The 25,061-nt window shown below is 38.3% G+C and overlaps 2 protein-coding genes and 1 long non-coding RNA gene across 4 annotated transcripts; 2 read left to right on the top strand and 1 right to left on the bottom strand.

Moving 5' to 3' along the window:
• Positions 1 to 864: 864 nt before the first annotated feature.
• Positions 865 to 23,775, bottom strand: LOC130695213 (serine/threonine-protein phosphatase 6 regulatory ankyrin repeat subunit A-like). 2 transcript variants are annotated; one of them, XM_059494909.1, is made up of 7 exons: positions 23,494 to 23,775; positions 22,923 to 23,428; positions 22,735 to 22,850; positions 21,437 to 22,666; positions 20,571 to 21,377; positions 19,791 to 20,509; positions 865 to 1,629 (listed from the first exon to the last, which is right to left on the bottom strand). In XM_059494909.1, exons 1-7 carry the CDS (start codon positions 23,739 to 23,741, stop codon positions 1,050 to 1,052), a joined length of 4,206 nt encoding a protein of 1,401 aa, XP_059350892.1. In that variant the 5' UTR covers positions 23,742 to 23,775; the 3' UTR covers positions 865 to 1,049. The 2 variants fall into 2 exon arrangements, with proteins under 2 accessions (XP_059350892.1, XP_057374316.1); XM_057518333.1 differs by lacking the exon at positions 865 to 1,629 and adding an exon at positions 18,527 to 19,717.
• Positions 8,390 to 9,302, top strand: LOC132087907 (uncharacterized). The gene is made up of 3 exons (XM_059494981.1): positions 8,390 to 8,511; positions 8,570 to 9,001; positions 9,099 to 9,302. The coding sequence occupies exons 2-3, from the start codon at positions 8,571 to 8,573 to the stop codon at positions 9,211 to 9,213; spliced, it is 546 nt and encodes a 181-aa protein (XP_059350964.1). The 5' UTR covers positions 8,390 to 8,511; position 8,570; the 3' UTR covers positions 9,214 to 9,302.
• On the top strand, positions 12,680 to 14,281 carry LOC132087927 (uncharacterized). The gene is made up of 6 exons (XR_009420886.1): positions 12,680 to 12,844; positions 12,916 to 13,092; positions 13,152 to 13,454; positions 13,510 to 13,624; positions 13,688 to 13,837; positions 13,927 to 14,281. It is a non-coding gene; the product is annotated as an uncharacterized LOC132087927 (long non-coding RNA).
• Positions 23,776 to 25,061: the final 1,286 nt, after the last annotated feature.

Here is a 25,061-nt window from a genome sequence, read left to right as displayed (position 1 = left end):
TGAGATAGCAGAATAGAGTATTGACTTTTGTTGATTTTCCACATGAAGTCATCTATTCAAAATTCATTGTCTCCTCTTCTATATTGACGGATAGCTAGGGATTGGATTAGGAAAACAGATTGTTGTAGGAATAGGTACCAACTTTTTGTTTTTCGTTTACTTATTCCTTTTTTTACGATTCCTTTTTATTACGAGATCAGTTGCGTCGAAGCGATCTGCTAATTACTACCACTTGCGTTGGGGTTTTCACAGAAGGAAAAATTTAACATTTGAAAATTCTTTGCTAATTTAAAGAAACAGAAATTTTTTACACTTGGTTGAACAGTTCCCCGACATCTAGAGAATCCGTTGCAACATTTTAAGGCCAATTATCTGTCGGTTAACAGATATAATTCTTTTATTCTTATTTATCTTTACTTGTTTTTTTTTATTATGATTTATTGAGCACGATGTTGCTGAATGTTTTGCTTTATTTTCAGGCTTATTTCTTATCTTTTTTAAACCTTTTTTTGTGATGGCGCAAGCTGTTCATCTCGTCGTTTCATTACAAAGTTGCGCTGGCAATTTGGCCAACTTGACAAGTGACATCCACTTCTATAGCATATGAAATGGGAACATTAGATCCGTTTGAAAACATCGTTTCTAGTAGAATCTTGTTATCCACTTTACCCTTTCAAAACGTTATGTGCCGTTAGTCAACAGAAATGCTTCCGTAAACACGATGCGTAGCATACACACAACACATCAACCGGGCATATTTTCAAATAATTTCTATTTTATTTATTTATCTACTGCTACAAATTCTACACAACATCATGCTATTGTTTTAAAAAATCGTCACATCTGTTGCGTCACATCGTATTTGCGATGCACTAAAATCCCGTTTCGAGTTACAAAACTGGAGGCGTTCCATCTGAAATCTTTTTCCTTCCTTCTGTTGGTTTAGTTATCCTACGTCATTTGCCCATCTTGATTTTGGTTTTATTTCGTTGTGAGCAAAAGAAACATGAATTCTTCATCATTCTCTAATATATGCAAGATTTGTATCATTAAAGCTCACCATGACACTTGTGTTTGAACTCGTCCGGCAGGAAAAATCCGTCGTTGGCATCTTCTTTCATAAACATGCCGTAATATTTGTCAGTTTCTTTGTGTGCCCAGCTGTAAAGCGTCGTGTCCCATTCAATTTTCGCTCGTTTGATTTCTGAATCTTTCTCATTTCCATAATCAATGGGAAAATCAAAAGGTAAAAGATAAAACCATTTGATTTGTCCCATTGTCTTCTTGAATTGGATCATCTCCGCAATCGAGTACATGGATCTCAAATAGCGTTCGTATTTGTCACAATTAAAATCACCCGAGTTGTTCCCGTCTTTGACTTGCTCACTGACTTCGGCCATTACTTCCAAGTCTTCTTCGTACCTTTTTTTGGTTTCATTTTGATGATATTGTTCTGCTTTTTTGCGCAGCCACTCTGCTGGATTGCTCATATCCAGCTCTGATTCCCCGGATTTTTGGTTTGATTTTGCCCATGTTTCTAAATGTTTCATGAGTAAGTGAAATAATCTGTAACAGCTGCCAAACCTGTGGTGGTGCTGCAATCCCACTTGGTATTTTTTTGTAATTGACCTAATGAAAAAAGTAAATCATACATACTTTTAATTTTGTCAAATGGTTACGGCAGCTACTTACAGTATTTCGTGGCAATTTGGACATTCCTTATGCCATCCCAAACGGATTTTTTCCGTTGCCAGTAGATTTAGAAACTCTTTACCGTAATTATCGTTTTCTTTGAAAAAGTGTTGATTCACATTTGGACTGACTTTATTGTCCAGATGCACTTGAATCCCATATCGAATTAGCAAGCTGAGGCTGTTTAATTTCAGATTTTCATCAATCTCATTCTTGGCTAAGATGTCGATTGCACTTTCACCACGGTTGGTTTTGTCGTTGATATCCACCCCGTTTTCAATTAAAATTGAAAACATTTCAAGCAAGTTTAAGTTTGAATTGTTTTGACACGAGAAATGGAGCGCATTCCATCCATCGTTGGTCTTTTCTTCCACGTTGATTCCGTTGTCGATTAAAATTTGAATTACTCTCCTCAAGTCTGAACTGGAATTGTATCGACACAAGTAATGAAGCGCGTTCCCTCCGTCTTTGTCCTTGCCATTTACCTTGTACCCGCTGTCGATCAAGCGTTTTATTTCATTGATTAAATTTGAGCTTGAATTGCGTCGACACAAATCATGGAGTGCATTACGTTTATTCTTTGCCCTTATGTTCGCTTCGTTATAATATTGAATGGATATTTCGCTTTCTCCCTGTAGAAGAGGGAAAAACGTATTAGGACGCACCTGACGTCCTTCTTCGTCAACGAACTGAATCGAACAAATGGATTGACTCATTTTTTCCCCAGGATGTGTAAAATGAAATATGTTTTCATCTTCATACGTTCTATATTTTAGTTTAGCAACAAAATTTGAAAACAATTCATATGGAAATTTAGGTGTGTCGCTTTTTTCGTTTTGTCCAACCCTATATTCATGGGATGGGATTTCATCTGTTGTATTCCAAAAGTAAACGGACGATTTGTTCCTATACGTGTCTTTTGCGTTGACGTGGACGCCGAGTTCGGTCAGGAGTTTAATGGCATCTGTTGATTGAGGACTTGAACTCTTATAATACAGAATATCAAGCGCATTGCATCCATCGTAGGTTTTTGCGTTTTTGTCGATGCCGAGTTCAATCAAGAGTTGAATGGCATCGGTTAAATGAGGACTTGAATTGCTAAAACACAGAATATGGAGCGCATTCCATCCATTGTTATCAATTGCGTCCTTTTCAATGCCCAGTGCGATCAAGAGTTGAATTGCGTTTATTAAGTGTGGGCTTGAATTATTATAACACAAAACATGAAGCGCATTCCATCCATTGGTATTCTTTGCGTTCTTATCGATGCCGAGTTCAATCAAGAGTAGCACCGCATCGATCAAGTGTGGGCTTGAATTGTTTAAACACAAAAGATGAAGCGCATTGCATCCAGCGTCGGTTTTTGCGTCTTTGTCGATATCGAGTTCGATCAAGAGTTTAATCGCATCGGTTAAGTGAGGAATTGAGTTGTTAGAACATAGAAGATGTAGAGCATTCCATCCCTTGTTATCCTTTTCGTTTTTATCGATACCGAGCTCGATCAAGAGTTTAATCGCATCGGTTAAGTGAGGAATTGAGTTGTTAGAACATAAAAGATGTAGAGCATTCCATCCTTTGTTATCCTTTTCGTTTTTATCGATACCGAGCTCGATCAAGAGTTTAATCGCATCGGTTAAGTGTGCGCTTAAATTGTGTGAACACAAAAAATGAAGCGCATTCGACCCCGTGTTATCCTTTGCGTCCTTGTCGATGCCGAGTTCGATCAAAATTTGAATGGCATCGGTTAATTGTTGACTGAAATTGTTTTTACACAAAATATGGAGCGCATTGAATCCATCATCGGTTTTTACGTTTGTGTCGATACCGAGTTCAATCAAGTGTTTAATCGCATCGACTAAGTGTGGGCTTGAATTATTATAACACAAAAGATGGAGCGCATTGCATCCATTGTTATCCCGTGCGTCCTTGTCGATGCCAATTCCAATCAACAGTTGGATTGCGCTTATTAAGTGTGGGCTTGAATTATTGCGGCACAAAACATGAAGCACGTTGGATCCAGCATTTGTTTTTGCGTCCTTGTCGATACCCAGCTCGATCAACAATTGAATTGCGCTTGTTACGTGTGGGTTTGAATTATTAAAACACAAAGTATGAAGCGCATTGAATCCATCGTCGGTTTTTGCGTTTTTGTCGATGCCGCGTTTAATCAAGAGTTTAATCGCATCAGTTAAGTGTGGGCTTGAATTATTATTACACAAAAAATGGAGCGCATTGCGTCCGTCGTAATCCCTTGCGTCCTTGTCGATGCGAAGCCCAATCAACAGTTGAATTGCGTTTATTAAGTGTGGGCTTGAATTATTATAACACAAAAGATGAAGCGCGTTGAATCCATCATTTGTTTCTGCGGCCGTGTCCATGCCGCGTGCACCCAAGAGTTTAATCCCATCGGTTAATTGAGGACTTGAATTGTTAGAACACAAAACATGGAGCGCATTCCATCCATTGTTATCCCTTGCGCCCTTGTCGATGCCCAGTTTGATCAACAGTTGAATTGCGTTTTTTAAGTCTGGGATTGAATTGTTCGAACACAAAACGTGAAGCGCATTACATCCATTGTTATCCCTTGCGTCCTTGTCGATGCCAAGTTTAATCAACAGTTGGATTGCGCTTATTAAGTGTGGGCTTGAATTATTACAACACAAAACATGAAACACGTTGGATCCAGCATTTGTTTTTGCGTCCTTGTCGACGCCCACTTCGACCAGCAGTTGAATTGCGTTTATTAAGTGTGGGCTTGAAATCCTAGAACACAAAAGATGGAGCGCATTCCATCCATTGTTATCCCTTGCGTCCTTGTCGATGCCAAGTCCAATTAACAGTTGAATTGCGCTTATTAAGTGTGGGCTTGAATTATTACAACACAAAACGAGAAGCACGTTGGATCCAGCATTTGTTTTTGCGTTTTTGTCAATGCCGAGTTCAATCAAGAGTTTAATCGCATCGGTTAAGTGTGGGCTTGAATTTTTTAAACACAAAAAATGGAGCGCGTTTAATCCCATATCGTCCTTTGCGTCCTTGTCGATGCCCAGTTCGATTAACAGTTGAATCGCATCGATTAAATGTTTGCTTGAATTGTAAGAACACAAAACATGAAGCGCATTACATCCTTGGTTATCCCTTGCGTCCTTGTCGATGCCTAGCTCGATCAACAATTGAATTGCGCTTATTAAGTGTGGGTTTGAATTATTAAAACACAAAGCATAAAGCGCATTGGAACCATCGATGGTTTTTGCGTTTTTGTCGATGCCGAGTTCAATCAAGAGTTTAATCGCATCGGTTAAGTGTGGGCTTGAATTTTTTAAACACAAAAGTTGGAGCGCATTCCATCCATCGTCGGTTTTTGCGTTTTTCTCGATGCCCAGTTCGATTAAGATTTGAATGGCATCAATTAAGTGTGGGCTTGAATTGTTTTTACACAAAAGATGGAGCGCATTGGAACCATTGTTGGTTTTTGCGTTTTTCTCGATGCCCAGTTCGATTAAGAGTTGAATCGCATCGATTAAGTGTGTGCTGGAATTGTTTAAACACAAAAAATGGAGCGCATTGAGTCCGTCGTCGGTTTTTGCGTTTTTGTCGATGCCGATTTCAATCAAGAGTTTAATCGCATCGGCTAAGTGTGGGCTTGAATTATTATAACACAAAAGATGTAGCGCATTCCATCCATCGTTATCCCTTGCGTCCTTGTCGATACCGAGTTGAATCAAGAGTTGAACCGCATCAGTTAAGTGGGGGCTTGAATTGTTTAAACACAAAAGATGGATCGCATTGAATCCACCGTCAGTTTTTGCGTTTTTGTCGATCCCGAGTTCAATCAATAATTTAATCGCATCGGTTATGTGTGTGTTGGAATTGTTTAAACTCAAAAAATGGAGCGCATTGCGTCCATTGTTATCCCTTGCGTCCTTGTCGATGCCAAGTCCAATCAACAGTTGAATTGCGTTTATTAAGTGTGGGCTTGAATTGTTTTTACACAAAAGATGGAGCGCATTGGATCCCATATCGTCCTTTGCGTCCTTGTCGATGCCCAGTTCGATTAACAGTTGAATCGCATCGGTTAAGTGTGGGCTTGAATTGTTTAAACACAAAAGATGGAGCGCATTGAATCCTCCGTCGGTTTTTGCGTTTTTCTCGATGCCCAGTTCGATTAAGAGTTGAATCGCATCGATTAAGTGTGTGCTGGAATTGTTTAAACACAAAAAATGGAGCGCATTGAATCCATCGTCGGTTTTTGCGTTTTTGTCGATGCCGAATTCGATCAAGAGTTTAATCGCATCGAGTAAGTATGGACTTGAATTTTCAGAACATGAAACATGAAGCGCATTCCATCCCATGTTATTCTTTACATTTATGTCGAAGCCGAGTTGCATTAAAGATTCGATGTTATTCCTAAAATCTGTTGTTGGACACTCTTCTGTACATAGTCGAAACAGGTTTTCTTCTTCTTTCATAAGCTGAATGAAAAACATTTATTAGAAAACGCATTGATGGAGAAGGTCTTAAACTTGTGCGACTTTATTACCTTGATTTTGATGGATTGAAGTTGATTAACAACTTCATTAGATGTAATTCTTGTATCAGGTGACTTGGTCAGCATTCGTTCTATTAAGTTACGTGCGAAATGCTTCTGGTGAATCTCTGCTTGTAAAAATTTTGAAACATTTAATGATCGTGATTGAGTTATATGATCTACTTCAAGAAATAACTTACCACTCATGTTAACTGGATTGTTCTGCATTATGTTCGCCGCAATAGCGAAATCATCTTCGCCGTAGATATGTCTTCCTTTCAAGAGAATGTAACCGAACACGAGGCCCTCTGCATAAACATCGCTTTTGATTGAGCCTTCACTTTCCTCAATGCGCAAATTTCTGCCCATAATTTCCATCACTTCGGGAGAAAACCAAAGTAGAGTCCCTTTGATTCCTCTCATTGTCATTGTTCCTCGTTCACCCACTTCTCGTGACAATCCAAAATCAGCCCACTTGATCCTTACCTCTTCGTCACGGTCAGTAGGTTTCACAGAAATGAGAATATTTTCAGGTTTAATGTTTCCGTGGATTACTTTCAGTGCGTGAATATATTGGAGGCCCCAAGCTAATTGCAAGAAAACATCGATAGGCTTTGGTAATGCAGGTCCTTTGTATTTCCGAGGATCGTCTTGATTCAGAAACACCTGATTCAACGATGCGTCGCACAATTCCAAAGCAAAGTAACTGAAACGCCAATATTCGTATGGATATTCTCTTTTTAAATGAAAGTTATTACGTAATAGTCTTACTTGAAATCGCCATCGTTCGCGAAGTGAAGAAGTTTTACAAAATTGGTATGGTTTAACTCCTGCAGAATTTTCAACTTGTTCGCATGTTGTTGAACTCTTGTCTTCAGAATTCGTTTGACTGCTATACTTTGATTTTTATACGTACCACGATACACTTCACCGTAGACACCTGTACCAAGCAAAGCATTACGATCGAATTGGATGCCGTCGACATTTACGGCATCAGTCGACGACATTTTCGGTTTGATTCCAGCCGAGACTAGCGAAACAAGAACTTGCGACGAGCGTGCGACGTACTACTGAAAAATGCCATTAAACACTGGAAAGCCCCCACGTCAGGCAAACCGAAATCGCCTTCTGGTTATCAGTTTTATCTGTCACACTATCTCTCTAACAAAAATGTTCGTAACGCTTCTCGTCAGATGACTTTTTTGTTGTTTTTGACGGAAGCTTGCCGAGTAGTTTCGCATCCATTACCTTGTTCGCACAATTGTCCTTTCTCCTTGTTTTCGCTTTGGATTTAGATTTTTTTTTTTTTTTTTTTCTACCTATTAAATAATGTTCATCGCCTTTGACGTTGATCTTATCACTCTGCTTTCCCCTTATCTTTCCTTAAAAGAAAAAAAAAGGAAAGCCTTCCCCCCTCCTTTTTTTTCTGTTTTGTTAAGTTAAGAAATTTCCTATATGCTTATATGCTAGGACGTAACTTAATGGCAGATGTCGCAAGACATGAGGCGCCGGTGAAGCCGATGATAGCGTGAGTTGTCATATGAACGGCGTTCAATTCTTCTCTACGGCCAATTTTATTTTACTTTTTGTAACAGTGATCAATACTAGTCAATGTCGATAATTCTTCGAATCCCATTCGCTAAACTGTTGGTCCGTCTATTTAGGTGCATATTCATGCAAAAATTATTAGCTAGCGATTTACTGGAACAAGTATTGATAAAGTGGGGCATAAGATACAGAGGGTTTTACTGTTCTTTAAGCAGGGAACTTTCGGTTGCCTTATCGTTCCCCCTCTACACAAAACACTTTTTATTGTATTTTCTCTGGCAATTTATCCATTTTAATAAATATTCCAACGATTGTTTAATTGCATCAATAAGTATTGGTATCACATATGGGGTCTCCAAAGAACGGCCTGGACCTAACCTTTAGTTGTTTGCCACCTGTTATGGTTATCTCAGTTTTGATGAATTTATGAATTTTTTTTGTTTTTGTTGTTGATCTAGAAACCATTGAAATACTTTATCGTCTGGCATAATAATGTGCTACTATGGCAAGAACATGGAGTCAAAGTTTTATCGGTAAAGCATCTGATAAAGATTCTACCTTTTATCGAACTATTATCTCGATATATGTCTAGTGTTCCCCATTGTGATACGACGGTTTTTCTTTTACAGGGGTCTTTGAAATTGTAAGTCTACTAGGTGACACTGTTGATGTCCCAACTAGATCGTCCGCAAAACAAAGTGAACGAACCTGAAGTGAACAAGAGTACGACCTGCATCACTAAAGTATTTCGTAGAATTCTATTCACAAACACAAGTTGAAGTTATTGGCTTTTAATTTTAGAATGGCCCATGAAAACCAACCCAACGATCACGTGGATTGTGGTTTTGCAAATCCTGCATTTGTTTTGATCAACGACCCGTATTGGAATTGCAATGATAAAAGGAGATGTATTCAAGGACAAGTTTGTCTAGAAGAATTTAGAGATATTCTGCTCAAATTGATCCTGCAATTTTCTACCAAACGTCCCCCAATGTATAAGTTTAGGAAAAACAATGAAAACTTCGAAGAACGTCTTGAAACAAAAGGTGCCCTGGAAGTTTTGAGATACGCTGAAAATTTTCGTTTTTGTAAGATCACAATTGACGATGATGTAAAATTTCGGGAGTGTCTTCAAAGTGTAAGATTCCTGAGAAACGAATTGACTCACCAAGTCCCTTCGTGGAGGATTTCGGATTTTAAAAATTTTTTGGAGGAAATGAACAATGCCTTAAGGTGAGTATCCCAAGACTTTTCCTATAATTTACTCATTTACTTATTTTTTATTTGATTTATTTTTATTCCAAATCAATGTATATTCAATTTTTTTTAGATGTTTCGTTAAACTCGATAGCCATAATAACGATTTGGACAAATGCGTAAATGGCTTCATTTCTAAGTGTGAAAGAGAACTCAAAAATGTTGACCAGTTTCAGCACTTGTATTAGCACGCATCCACGATGTGATTTATATTGCCATTTTGCGTGTCTTTTTGAAAACAAAAAAGATTTTGTAATAGCATTAATCTGGTAAATGAGATGCCATTCTTTCTTTTCTTCTATTCTTTAAAATTAGAATTGTATTATGTTGATTATCTCATGAATTTAGAAGTTGGGGCTTGGGGGGAAAGGCAAAAGGCCGGCAGTCCCCGGCACATCTTTTTCTTTGTTTCTAATTAAAACCGCAAGGTGGCTGTAGTCAGAGTCATAGAAAGTTTCTATGACTGCTGTAGGGCTCGGCCCCGCGACGATCGGGCACGATTTTGGCCGACCCGCGCGGTTTTTTTTTTTTTAAGGACAAACCGGTGCGGTTCGGTTTGCCAATTTTTCCAAACCGATTGAACCGCGGTTTGACACGAAATTTGTATCCCTTTACGGTTTTGCAGGGTTTGCACTATGAATTTCCAGTTTGCATAGGACAATACATCAGTAACAGAGTTTGCCGCTAGATGGCGGAAAGATCGAACCAATTTTCGATCGCGATACTTACAAGTCTGATCGGAAATTTTATTTCAAACAAGTTTCAGACCGCCATTACGTTCATAACAATTAGTGATAATTACTTGATTTGTAATTTTAGCAAAATTTCAAAAAAAAATTTTTAATAGCGGTTCAAACCGGTTTGGCCCAGTTGCAAACCGAAAACCGAACCGCAGTCAAAAATGGCTAAACCGAACCGACGGTTTGACGATTTTTAAATGAAAAACCACGGTTTGCCCCGATCAACGACGATCGGGGCCGAGCCCTAGACTGCTGTAGTTCTCTGGAACATAAAAATAATACAATAAAAGCAATCTGGCACCATGGCAGGCAGCTCAACCAGTCGAAGGTATGATTTTTAATTTCCGTCAAAATTTTTTTAAAAAGTAATCGTTCTCGAAAATTACTTATTGTCAATAGTATACAGGAATTGAGTAATCTAAGTGACCTCGATAGGCCTTATTCGAATACCATATTATTGTAGTGCTGTAGTTTTCCCACCATCTCGAATTAAGAATTGATCATGTAAGAATGTATCATCCGTTCACCGTTGCCAGCTTGGTGGTTATTATTGAGGAACATTTTACTTTTGAAATTGCATAGAGGCGCCAAAGGCAACAGGGGTTGGGCCAATAATCTCAAAATCCCGAGAAATCCACAGAAAATTAAATAGGCCCTGGACAATCCCTGAAACCCTAGATTTCCAATACACGTTAGATTCCTAAAATCCCCCTAAATAGGGTGATATTCTTAGAAGTGGAATGGCTGCTCGCTAGTTGCCATGTCGCTAGTTGCCATGTCGCCAGTCACCGTGTTGCCAGTCGTCATGCTGCCAGTCGCCATTTTGGTTGCACCGAGTCAGGTGTGCCTAGTTGGAGTTGGCGCATAGGTATGCTTAGTTTGAAAAGTGTAGCGATGAAAGCGATAACCAATTTATATACTTGTAAGTATTTGTCCTAAATTGACTGTTGATCATTTATTTATTTATTACTGATGCTTAATCTTGTTCTGGAAAATTTGGTTTCTGTATTTCTCCCTGTAGCACCTGATTGCAGTCCACGAGAGGAAAGATTTGGTTGGCAAACTTTTGGCTGCTTAGTAAGAGAAAGGATGGTATGAATTCTTATTGCACAGTTTACTTTTATTGGTTGTCCTTCAGATATCTTATGACCTTCGTTGGTTCAGTTTTTGGGTAACCTTGTTGGTGGGATGAATGAGATTAAGATCCTAACAATGTGGAGAGCATTCTTCGCTTCGAAGAAATATTGATAATCCAGGTCTCCAAAAGAGTTAAGAATCATGAATTTTCAATTTTGATATTTTTTTGAATCTTCCCATTTTTTTATAGAAAGACAGCGTAAATAAAAGTGCATTTGAAAGGAAAAATGGATTTTCTGTTGGTAGTTGAAGCAGTATGGACGGCCCATGTTCAGTAGTACCAGGTTGCTCATTGGAAGGAAACAATGATGAAAAGGTATCTTTGATTGATCTAAATACTACACAGATTAATGTATACTTCGTACGTGTTTCGGTTGTAGACCGTAGAATGTTGACCAAATATCTATGAGTGGAGTTCTACTTGATACAGCTTATTTTGGCGATAAATCCTCTGACGTGAGAAAACACACAGCAAAAACTATTTTAAAATCAGGTACTCAAGGTAAAATTGTATAAGCTTTATTATAAACCTTTTCACAAAATATTTAGATGTGTTTTCTGTCAGAAACTGTTGCAGGAGTTCTACGGGAAAGTCATGAGGTTAGTGAAAATAGCAACATAAACATGTGGACTAAATAAAGCAATCAAGCTTATGAAATTTAGCCTACAAAAAACCAATCAATCCATGAAGGAGGGAACATAGCAGCATGAGACATCATTTTCATAGTGGTAGTCTTACATATTTATTTGCATGTTGTATAGTTTCGAATAATTTTCTTTTGATTCTTTTTCTATCCTTTGAAATCATTCAGTCGGCATTACAATGGATGTTCAAGTTCTGTTGAAATGCGTACCGCTTGAAGCTGCAATTCTCGTAACTGAATGTTTTTACTTTACTTTTACTTCTCCCATCTTTTAACGCTCCCATTTGTACTTCTTAAGCATATTTTTAGATGCTCATCAATCTTCCTCTGAAGAGATCTTACGTATTGTCATCATATCTAGCTTTATTCGCCCAAAGCCGGCCTTGGCCGCCACCGTGCTTCCGGAATTTCTCGACGGTAACGCAAAGTTCATTTATTGTAGCATTATTTTGATCCCACTTGTAAATTTATGTTCTTTTACCAACACATGGCGAGAGGCACAACGTATGCTTGGCAGATGGGTTGCAATTTGTATGTACCTGTTGAGGTAGCTGCCACTGCACACCGATACACCTAAACACCCAACAAGCTGTTCATCCAACTGTTCCAGACTCAGGTACCAGAAGAGGCAGAACAATCATTTTTCAAGATAATGGCATTAGCATTGGCAGGTTTTGTTGCTGTTGTTGGAATCTCTAAATGAGCAGAAACAATTGTCACCGGCACAAATTGACGTGGTTCCACTCCAGTGCGGCCTGTTATTTTGCGAATATTTTCGCCAATGTTCTCTTGGACGTCTTTCAACACTGAGCTGGCTTCGATTTTAAACTCATCATTGGTGACTCTGTCATCTGGCCATTCAATCTTACTGTAACGTGACTTGCCTTAAGGTTTAAAAAAATTTCTGTTCAATCTTTCCTTGTAATTGTATAATTTGCCTTTGCAGGATCGCGAGAAAAGCAAGTTAAGTGGCACAGACCTTATCGACGAACTAGCTTCTTTGATGAAAATGAAATCAAGTCTTATCAGACTCGATGTTAATGATTTTGGTCCATTTCATCTTACACGTTGGTTTGAATTCAACAAACTGTTTCTGTTCTAAACTTAAATGTTGATTTACTGTATAGGATGATGGAGGACTTTGCCATCTCATGGCCTTCTCTGGACCAATCAGGTAATAAGACCAATAGTGTGGAGGCATCCTCAATCTACTAGTTGTGGCCTACTCCCACTCTATGATGGTTTAGCAAATGGACCTATTGGTAGTGCACCACTACCAGTAACTCGTAACTGAATTGGTTAAAAATTAAATGTTAATTGTACCTTCACAAAAATGTTATATTCCAAGGTCCATTGTTTTATCCCCTAGTGTCATGAAGCTGGCCACACCTCGAAAGACTGTCCGAATCTATTCAGTGAATTGATTGAAGACGGAAAGCTGTGTGAACAATACCTTCCTGAAGCTGTGACATGCGATGAAAAGGAACTGTTTAAGGGCATCATCTGTGGAGAAGGATTAAACAATTTTGATGAAGTCATTCTCCTGGTAAGCCATTCTTTGAAACTGTATTTTATGATTGAAAATATCTTTTGGGTTTGCTTTAGGTTACAGGAAAAGATGTACCTTAATACATAACATTATTCGAACAAGCCGGCCTGCGCCCACTACTTCTTCAGAACATTAAGAATTCTGGATACGTAAAACTATTTGATTTGATTGCTCGTGCTGTCACGGGCTCCAGCAAAACGGCAATCCAATTAATTAACGCTATGTAATTTTAAAACCGTAATGCCCTCGTACTGATTTAATTCCAATAGGTCGGTACGAATGGCAAGACTATCGTTTTTGTCGACAGCAAGAAGACCGCGGATTTTGTCGCTGCATTTTTGTGCAATAGCAACTTACAAGTAAGAATTAAACATGTTGTGAATTGGGCTAAGTGCATTGACTTTAAATGTCTAGTCTACCAGCATCCATGGTGATCGTCTTCAGAGTTAGCGTGAGCAAGCTTTTCGTGACTTCAAAAATGGTATCTGGAATATTCTCGTGGCCACTGATGTTGCCGCCCGTGGTTTACGTAATACTTCGGTGGTTCTTCGTTCGTTTTTTACGTATTTGATGTTTGCATTGTTTTTCCTAGATATTGTCGACGTAAATTATGTCGTAAATTATGATGTGCCAACTGATATTGAAGAGTATGTTCATCGTGTTGGTCGAACGGGCCGCGTGGGAAATGTTGTTAAATCAATAAGGCCCTAACGCTGGAAAGTTTGTGGCTTTGTTAACTAAGGTAAGAACCTATTCCAGTTTGACATCTAAATATATTTCTCTGCCCTTGTGTTCGTTATTAATAATCCTACTTATTATTTTATTTTTTAGTCCAACGCTGATTTACTGCCATTCATGCAAGCGATGGTCTCAGGTGTGATTGGAATGGGTTACGACTTTAACTCCCCTTTTACTCATGGTGGTTTTGCTAGTCGAGATATGCGCTAAGTTAGTTAAGACCCAGGTAGTTTTTATTATTTGTAGATGTAATTTAATCTATTCGCAGTTCGGTGATCAACCTGGATTTGCTGCCTTGCCCACCGAAGTTGCAGAGAGTTGGCATTAACTCAATGTTGTTCACTTGATTGGCTTGTTTTGGAGTAATCCAGAACCAAAATTCGTATCCAAGAACATTCTGGAACTTGCTAACTTCAATGTCTGTTCGAAAATTTGATTACGTGTTTAATTTGCTAACCCAAATACCTGAATAGAGAACAACTTCATTTTGTGTTAGGAAACAGCTAATGGTAATGTTTTATAATTTACATTACGGTTTTTTTTTTTAAATTATCAAATAACTACATAGCTATTAAAATCTCAAACAATGTAAGTAAACACATTCATGGCACATCGGTAGCATGCTGTCCTACAGTGTGAAAGGTCTGTGGTTCGAATCCTAGAACGGTGGCGTGGTCGTCCAAGAAAAAATTCTGAGATGCTACCGACCATGCGATCGTCGAGAAAAAAGAAATTTTTCCTTTTTTTTGCCATTTTTCGTTATTTCGACAAATAAACGTTTCTTGTGACGAAAAATATGTGTATAGTGTATCTGAGTATTGAACCCTAGACCTTCGGCTTCTGAAGCCGATGCTCTACCATTGATCTATTTCACATATTTAAATACTACTATTACTAATAGTGAATTTAGGAATAGGGTTTGAACTTGGAAAAAAAAGCAAGCCTCCTTTTTGGTTCCTGACCATTCACTGGCTCAAAATATCGAAGCCAAGACCCAGGCCACTTGCCTTTCCGAATACCAATACCTAAGATACCCGACTACCCATTTTTTTTCTCTGACGGAGGTTTTTCTATCACCCATAATTTTTCTCCCAGGTGTTCTTTGGACAGAACTGACTTCGTTTTTTTTTGCCTTTTTCGTCTTTCCGACCTGCCAGTTGCCTGTGGTGGCAATGACGCATTTAGCGTCGAAATAAACAATTGCCGCAGCACAAAATAGAGTTCAGACAACGCTGTGTATTTGTGAAACACAGAAAAGAAAACAGGAATTTTTGAAATTTTTACAAAAAGAACAAAACAAACATGGAAAAATCCCCCATTTTTATCTAAATCGAAAAGCGTGCATCACAACATACATAGCCACGTGGCACGACAACAGAACTATAAAACTTGTTTTTTTTTTTCTTTTGTTTTTGTTGTTTTTTTCTTTTCCCCATAGAAAATGAAAGAAAAATGAGAAATTCTCCTTACCGATGCTGAGGTTGCTGGAAGGGAATCAATGGCTGACTGTCGTCATAGGATGCAGAAGATTCGTAGCTGATGTCACTGCTCTTCCTACGACGATCTTCGACGCGTTGATCCACCTGGAGGACGTGAAATTAATTAATAAGGAAAACGTGTTGGACTTAGAAAAAAATATATACAAAGATACCATAAAAAACCGGCGATGACGTGGCGACCACGAGTCGATGATGGCGCTACGGGCGAACAGAAGACGAGGCGACAGGCGAGAAAAGGCTTTAGTATTTGTTAAAACATCAACCATTTAACACAATAAATACCTGGTGCAAAATTGGGAACGACCCGTTACTGATACTGCTGAAGGGGTTTTCCTCGCCAAGAGTCACATGAGCTATAATCATCTACAATCTAACAAGCAATCCATTTACCACAAGAGGTTTCTTGGAGGTATTCTTTTTACCGTTTTATTTTGGCTTTCCGATCTTGATGTTTTGCTTGATTTGCCAACTCTTCCTTGCCTACATCTTCCAGTTTACTGTTTCTATTTTACAGTTAATTTAAGATCTCTTTGCCTGCATTTCCATAATTGTACAGACTGCTGATTAAAATAGCAAAAGCAATAGGATTTATTACTTACCGAACAGAACTGTTTTCTGAAGCAGGATTCCTCTGTAAATTCTAAATTCAGTCCCGTCAAACACAATTTCAAATCGATTTCTTGTTCTAAAGAAATAATGACTTGCGCAATCTCCATAAATTTGTACCATCACCAGGCATAAATTCAACTTTAAGTGTCACCTGCGGCACCTAAATTGTCGAATGTGTGAAGTCTTCTCAGAATTTCAAGCAACAAATCAACTGATGTTAGATTTAGGAAAGTTTGAGGATAATGTCATTACCATAAAATTGCATTACATTTGAGGCTTGTTTATCCTTTTTTGAGCGGGAACACACCACAGTTATGCTTCATTTTTGCAAAGGCAATGTAATAATGTATTACATCCCACAACTGTATTGGTACTTCAACGAAGGTAGACGTCAGAGATTAAAAGGTAGCTGAGTTTTTCCCACGTGCAGATAAAGGTCCACCAAACCACCATTTTTGTGTAATATGTTGGAAAGAGATTGCGATAAATGATTAAGGTTGGTGCATAGCTATCCATATATGACATGTGTACAGGAATGCCATTTAAACAGTTTCTAAATGCTAGATACCTTTAGCATGAGTGTGAGGCAGTGATGCTTTTCATTGATCGTAAACTCTTAAATGTGCTCCTGTCTTTTGATTTTATTTTCCTTCAATTTTTTCAATGTTTTGTTGTCGACAGTCCCGATCTAAGCTTTGGCTTCTTTGTCCAGAATGCCAAGCTCAGGGTCAACATCCAAAACTTTAATATCGAACGCATCGAAAACTGCATTTGAAAAACAAACTTAAGTTTCTGTACTGTATCTCAAAACCTATTTTAAACTTATTACCTTCTTCAATGGTGTCGTTTCCATCTCCATCATTGGTTCTGTAAATAATAACATCGGTCAACTGTGACCGCTAGATGCTGTTACTTGACACAGCGCCAAACGGTTCTCCATGTGGCCAGAAGTGGAATGGACGTTTTGGCGCCTACTGAAGAAGGAATGTTGAACTGAGAAAGTTCTTCAAATGGTAGAGCAAACATCAATGTTCCGAAAACTCAAGAATTGTTGAGCTTCATGCCCCAATTGGCATTATTGAAATGACAAACACCTAAATGTGTCTATGTTTGTAGGTGAGCATATTTTTCATAAGTACATTTTCTATTTCTAATTGTCTTTATCTTTCTTGATTCTGGTTCTATGCAGTTGGACGTAGTAACAGTGTAAAATAGGCAATAAGTCAATCCCAAAGCTATGGTCTATTGTGTAATTAATCAAGATTCTGTGTCCTTTTCTAGTTGCTTGGTTGGTGCAGCCTAGAACACGATGGGGAGATGAAGCTGGCACTTCCTGAATTGAATGGGTGTTAGGAGAGGACACCTTCCTACCTTTCGTTCGTTGAATTCTTCTCAGGATTGAATTGGAGGGAACCGTTTCATTGACACCTGCACACACACACAACAATATCTGTGGAGCAGAGCTACGAGCATCTTAAGGTAGGAAACTCACCCTCTATCTAATTCATTTACTCGTTATTCTTTTTCACACACAAACTGTTTCGATTGGCTTTGTTGATTGCATGATGGATCAAAGTCATATCAGCGAGAGTATACTAAGGTCTTCTTAGCGTCTGGTCTTTTGTGTTTGTCTACTGCCATGAACATGTTTCGGGCCAGGCTTGTTTTGCTCTTGCGTTTTTGCAAGAATACCAACTTGAACAGATTTGCTTTTTTTTTTGGAGGTTAGGTGCACTGATCACGGTGTCATCTGAAACCCCGACTGTGCTCTTACGCATCGTCAGATTTTGATTTACATTTTTCTAAAAGGACTTTTACATTTCTTTTATTTTTTTGTGAATTTTTCTCCTATCAAGTTGACATAGCTGAATAGAGTATTGACTTTTGTTCGACTTTTCGCATGAACTCGTCCAAGGCTATTCAAAATCCATTTCTTTTTCTCTCAAATTGACGGTTAGTTAGGGATTGAATTGGGACGACACATTTTCGTAGGAATTGATAACCATTTGCGTTTTTTGGTCCTCGCAAAATGCAAAAAGTTAATGTTTGAAAATTCTTTGATATTTGAAAGAAACAGAAATTTCTTCGAGTGGAGTTAACATTTTCCAACATTTAAAGAAATCGATGCGACATTTGTAGGCCAATTTTCTGTCGATAAACAGATAAAATTTCTTTTATTTTATCTTGTTTGTCTGTTTTCTATTATTATTTATTGAGCAAGATATTGCTCAATATTTTGTTTTGCTGTCGGGCTTATTTCTTCTTTTTTTCCCCCTCTTTTTCGTGATGGTGCAAGCTGTTCTTATCGTTGTTTTTGTTGTAAAGTTGCGAAAACTATGAGGTCAATTTCAAAGGTGAAATGTCCACCTCAATCAAACGGGAACATCAGGTCCATTTGAAAAACATCGTTTCTAGTAGAATGCTATCCACTTTACCCTTCGAAAAGGTTATCTACTATTGCTCAACAGAAGTGCTTACGTATACACAATGCGTAGCATACAGGATCACATCAAACGGGCATATTTTCAAATCATTTATATTTTATTTATTTTTCTACTGCTAAATTTTATGCGTTGTTACCGGCGTTTTTGGGGAGTTCAAGTGTATTTTATTGCCGTCACTAGAATGGGGAAACTACAAATTCAACACAGCATTATGCTATTATTCAAAAAACAAATCTTAAACCTTCGTTACAAAATTTGCCAGGCTTCTGTTTCCATCTGTTGTGACACATAATATTTGCGATGCACTTCCATCCCGTTTCGAGTTAAAATTGTTCAGGCGTTCCATCTGAAATCTTTTTCCCTTTTAATGTTGACTAAGCTATTCTACGTAATTTGCACATCTTTGTTTGTTTTCTTCGTTGTGAGCAATTTCTACATTCTTTTACAACAAACATTTCCTTAAGGAGTTGCTCCGCTTAATGTTCTTGTAATTTGCCATCAATTTCTACGATAAAACAATAAAGGTTTTTTAAGGGAAAACAACCTTTGTTGTAATTTGGGAATTATTCTTTTTGTTGATTAATTTCTTTTTTTAAACTTAATTTCACGTTCATGAGGACCGTAAAAATGAATTAATAAATAAGTCTCACTATACCGCCACCTAAAGGAAAAAACTACAAACTAAATACAACATAATGTGAATAAGCAAAACGGAAACATGAACCCCTCCCTTTTCCCTAATACATGCAAGATTTGTATTATTAAACCTCACAATGACACCTGTGGCTGAACTCATCCGGATGGGGAAAGCCCTCTTCTTTCATAAACGTGCCGTAACACGTGTTAGTTTCTTCGTGTGCCCAGTTGAAAAGCGTCTTGTCCCATTCAATTTTCGTTCGTCTGATGTCTGGTTCTTCTTCATTTTCGTAATCCATGCGAAAATCAAAAGGTAGAAGACAAGACCATTTGATTTGTCCCATTGACTCCTTGGAGTCAATCATCTCCGCAATCGAGTACATGGATCTCAAATAGCGTTCATAGTTGTCACAGTTAAAATCACCCGAGTTGCTTCCGTTTTTGAGTTGCTCGCTGACCTCGGCCATTACTTCCAAGTCGTCTTTGTAGCTTTTTTCGGTTTCATTTTGATGATATTGTTCTGCTTTATTGCGCAGCCACTCTGCTGGATTGCTCATATTCAGCACTGGTTCCCCGGGTTTTTTATTTGATTTTGCCCATATTTCTAAATGTTTCATAAGCAAGGGAAATACGACATAACAGTTGGTAAACATGTAGTGGTGCTGCAATTCTACTCGGCGACTTCTCTCAATTGACCTGACGAAAAGAATGAATTATAGACACGTATAACGAACTTTTTTTTGTTCAAATGGTTAAAACAGCTACTTACAGTATTTGAAGGCAATTTGGACATTCCTTGTGCCATCCCAAACGCAATTTTTCCGTTGCCAGTAAATTTAGAAACTCTTCGCCGTAATTATCGTTTTCTTTGAAAAAGTATTGATTCACATTTGGACTGGCTTTGTTGCCGGGGTGCAGTTGAATCCCATATCGAATTAGAAGTCTGAGGACGTGTGATTTCAAATTTTCATTCTTCGTACGCTTGAATAACTTATGGTTTTGACACAAAAAATGGAATGCATTCTTTTCGTCCCCGTCCTTTTCATTCACGTCGATGCCGAGTGCTACTAAGAGCTGAATTGCAACTGGTAAGTGTTGGCTTGAATTGAGCGCACACAAATAATGGAGCGCATTCATTTCATACTTGTCCTTTGCGTTCGCGTCGATGCCTTTATCGACCAAAAGTTGAATTATGTTGATTAAGTTTGGGCTTGAATTGTTTTCACACAAATGATGGAGTGCATTCTTTTTGTCTTCGTCCTTTTCGTTCACGTTGATGCCGAATTCAACCAAGAGTTGAATTGCATCGGTCAAGTTTGAGCTTGACTTGTTTTTACACAAATAATGGAGTGCACTCCTTCCATACTTGTCTTTTACGTTCACGTCGATGCCGAGTAAGACCAAGAGTTCAATTGCATCGGTCAAGTGTGGGCTTGAATTGTACTGACACAAGTGGTGGAGCGCGTTCCTTCCGTCCTTGTCATTCACCTTGTGCCGTAAAATGTTCATTTAATCGAAAAATTTTTATTCAATTTGTAAAATGAATTACCTTTTCATATGCAGATCTTACAAGCTTTAGTGTTGGGGAAGAAGTAGTAATTTTTTTCTCTAGGATTTGAATTATGCGCACCATAATTTGTCCAATCCTATCGTATCCAAATGTGTCGATATCTACATGTGTTTTCATGTAATCGAGCACTGTCCTTCTATGCATGTCCTTTGCGTGCACATCGATGCCGAGTACGATCAAAAGTTTGACTGCATCGATTGGGTTTGATGTTGAATTGTTTCCACACAAATAATGGAATGCATTCTTTTCCTCTTTGTCCCTTGCGTTCACTTCGATGCCGTGTTGGAATAAGAGTTTAATTGCATGGATTGTGTGTGGGCTTAACTTGTGCCGACACAAATAATGGAGTGCATTCTTTCCCTTGTCGTCTTTTGCGTTCACGTCGATGCCGAGTTTGACCAAGAGTTCCATTGCATCGATTAAGTGTGGGCTTGAATTGTTTTCACACAAATAGTGGACCGCATTCTTTTCGTCGTCGTTTTTTGCGTTCACGTCGATGCCGAGTTTTACCAAGAGTTGAATTGCATCGATTAAGTGTGGGCTTGAATTGTACTGACACAAATAATGGAGCGAATTTCTTCCGTCCTTGTCCTTATCATTCACGTTGTACCCGCAGTCGATCAAGCGTTTTATTTCGTTGATTAAATTTGAGCGTGAATTGTTTTGACACAAGAAATGTAGTGGATTACTTTTACCCTTTTCCTTTATGTTCGCGTCGTTATCATCTTGAATGGGTACTTCGCTTTTTCCTTGTAGAAGCGGCAATTTTCCTTCTTTTTCAACGAACTGAATTGAACAAAGTAATTAGCAAATTTTTTTTCCATGTATATAATGAAATATGTTACCTTTTCATCTTCGTACTCTTCATATTTTAGCTTACCAGCCATATTTGCAATCGATCCATATGGGATTTCATCTGTTGTATTCCGAAAGGAATCGAGCGGTTTCTTTCTATACGTGCCCTTTGCGTTCACGTCGACGCCGAGATTGATCAAGAGTTTAATGGCATCTGTTAAGTGAGAACTTGACTTCTTAGAATACAAAAGATCAAGCGCATTGGATCCATTGTTGGTTTTTGCGTTTTTGTCGATGCCGAGTTCAATCAAGAGTTTAATCGCATCGATTAAGTGTGGGCTTGAATTGCCTAAACACAAAAGATGGAGCATATTGAATCCAGCGTCTGTTTTTGCGCCCTTATAGATGCCGAGTTCGATCAATAGCTTAATCGCATCGGTTAAGTGTGGGCTTGAATTTTTATAACACAAAAGATGGAGTGCATTAAATCCAGCGTATGTTGTTGCGTTTTTGTCGATGCCGAATTCAATCAAGAATTTAATCGCATCGATTAAATGTGGGCTTAAATTGTTAGAACACAAAAGATGGAGCGCATTGAATCCTTTGTTATCCTTTGCGTTTTTGTCGATGTCGAGTTCGATCAAGAGTTTAATCGCATCGATTAAATGTGGGCTTAAATTGTTTCGACACAAAAGATGAAACGCATTCGATCCATAGTTGTTTTTTGCGTTTTTGTCGATGCCGAGTTCGATCAAGAGTTTAAGCGCATCGATTAAGTGTGGGCTTAAATTGTTAGAACACAAAATATGAAGCGCATTCGACCCCTTGTTATCATTTGCGTCCTTGTCGATGCCGAGTTCGATCAAAATTTGAATGGCATCGGTTAATTGTTGGCTGAAATTGTTAGAACACAAAATATGGAGCGCATTGAATCCATCGTCGGTCTTTGCGTTCTTGTCGATGTCGAGTTCAATCAAAAGTTTAATTGCATCGATTAAGTGTGGGCTTGAATTTTTATAACACAAAAGATGGAGCGCGTTGAATCCATCGTCTGTTTTTGCGTTTTTATCGATGCCGAATTCGATCAAGAGTTCAATCGCATCGAGTAAGTGTGGACTTGATTTTTTAGAACACAATACATGAAGCGCATTCCATCCCTTGTTATTCTTTACATTTATGTCGATGCCGAGTTGCATTAAAGATTCGATGGTATTCCTCAAATCTGTTGTTGGACACTCTTCTGTACACAGCCGAAGCAGGTTTTCTTCTTCTTTGATAAGCTGAATGGGAAATATTTGTTAGAAAACTTATTGATGGAGAAGGTCTTCAACTTGTATGACTTTATTACCTTGATTTTGATGGATTGAAGTTGATTAACAACTTCATTAGATGTAATTCTTCTATCAGGTGACTTGGTCAGCATTCGTTCTATTAAGTTACGTGCGAAATGCTTCTGGTGAATCTCTGCTTGTAAAAATTTTGAAACATTTAATGATCGTGATTAAGTTATATGATCTACTTCAAGAAATAACTTACCACTCATGTTAACTGGATTGTTCTGCAGTATGTTCGCCGCAATAGCGAAATCATCTTCGCCGTAGATATGTCTTCCTTTCAAGAGAATGTAACCGAACACGAGGCCCTCTGCATAAACGTCGCTTTTGATTGAGCCTTCACTTTCTTCAATGCGCAAATTTGTGCCCATAATTTCCATCACTTCGGGAGAAAACCAAAGTAGAGTCCCTTTGATTCCACTCATTGTCATTGTTCCTCGTTCACCAACTTCTCGTGACAATCCAAAATCAGCCCACTTGATCGTTACCTCTTCGTCACGGTCAGTAGGTTTCACAGAAATGAAAATATTTTCAGGTTTAATGTTTCCGTGGATTACTTTCAGTGCGTGAATATATTGAAGGCCGCAAGCTAATTGCAAGAAAACATCGATAGGCTTTGGTAATGCAGGTCCTTTGTATTTACGAGGATCGTCTTGATTCAGGAACACCTGATTCAACGATGCGTTGCATAATTCCAAAGCAAAGTAACTGAAACGCCAATATTCGTATGGATATTCTCTTTTTAAATGAAAGTTATTACGTAATAGTCTTACTTGAAATCGCCATCGTTCGCGAAGTGAAGAAGTTTTACAAAATTGGGATGTCTTAACTCCTGCAGAATTTTCAACTTGTTCGGATGTTGTTCAACTCTTGACTTCAGAATTCGTTTGACTGCTATACTTTGATTTTTATACGTACCACGATACACTTTACTGTAGAAACCCGTACCAAGCAAACCATTACGATCGAATTGGATGCCGTCGACATTTACGGCATCAGTCGACGACATTTTCGGTTTCATTCCAGCCGAGACTAGCGAAACAAGAACTTGTGCGACGTACTACTGAAGAATGCCATTAAACACTAGAATGCCCTTCCGTCAGGCAAACCGAAATCGCCTTCAGATTATCAGTTTTATCTGTTACACTATCTTTGTAACAAAAAATTTTCGTAACGCTACCCGTCAGATGACTTTTTTGTTGTTTTTGACGGAAGCTTGCCGAGTAGTTTCGCATCCATTACCTTGTTCGCACAATTGTCCTTTCCCTTTGTTTTCGCTTTGGATTTAGATTTTTTCAAGTGTTTTTCCATTAAATAATGTTCGTCGCCTTTGATGATGATCTTATCACTCTGTTTTCTCCTTTTCTTTCCTTAAAAGAGAAAAAAAAAAAGAAAGCCTTTCCCCCTCCTTTTTTTCTGTTTTGTAAAATTAAGAAATTTCCTATATGCTTATATGCTAGGACTCAACTTAATGGCAGATGTCGCAAGACATGAGGCGTCGGTGAAGACGATGATAACGTGAGTTGTCATATGAACGGCGTTCAGTTCTTCTCTACGGCCAATTTTTTTTTTACTTTTTGTAACAGTGATCAGCACTAGTCAATGTCGATAATTCTTCGAATCGCATTCGCTAAACTGTTGGTCCGTCTATTTAGGTGCATATTCATGCAGAAATTATTAGCTAGCGATTTACTGGAACAAGTATTGATAAAGTGGGGCATAAGATACAGAGGGTTTTACTGTTCTTTAAGCAGGGAACTTTCGGTTGCCTTATCGTTCCCCCTCTACACAAAACACATTTTATTGTGTTTTCTCTGGCAATTTATCCATTTTAATAAATATCCCAACGGTTGTTTAATTGCATCAATAAGTATTGGGTATCACATATGGGGTCTACAAAAGAGCAGCCTGGACCTAACCTTTAGTTGTTTGTCACCTTTTTTGGTTATCTCAGTTCTGATAAAATTTTTAAATTTTGTTTGTTTTTCTTGTTGATCTAGAAACCATTGAAAGGCTTTGTCGTCTGGCGTAATAATGTGCTACTATGGCAAGAACATAGAGTCAAAGTTTTATCGGTAAAGCATCTGATAAAGATTCTACCTTTGTGATATGTTGATGTGATGATGTGATGATGTGTGTGATAAGACGACTTTTCTTTTACAGGGGTCTTTGAAATTGTAAGTCTACTAGGTGATTTTGTTGATGTCCCAACTAGATCGTCCGCAAAACAAAGTGAACGAACCTGAAGTGAACAAGCGTACGTCCTCCTTCACTTAAGTATTTCGTAGAATTCTATTCACAAACACAAGTTGAAGTTATTGGCTTTTAATTTTAGAATGGC

The sequence above is a fragment of the Daphnia carinata genome, chromosome 4 (assembly GCF_022539665.2).
Source record: "Daphnia carinata strain CSIRO-1 chromosome 4, CSIRO_AGI_Dcar_HiC_V3, whole genome shotgun sequence".
Classification (NCBI taxonomy): Eukaryota; Metazoa; Arthropoda; class Branchiopoda; order Diplostraca; family Daphniidae; genus Daphnia; species Daphnia carinata.
This window is presented reverse-complemented; position numbering and strand designations above follow the sequence as displayed.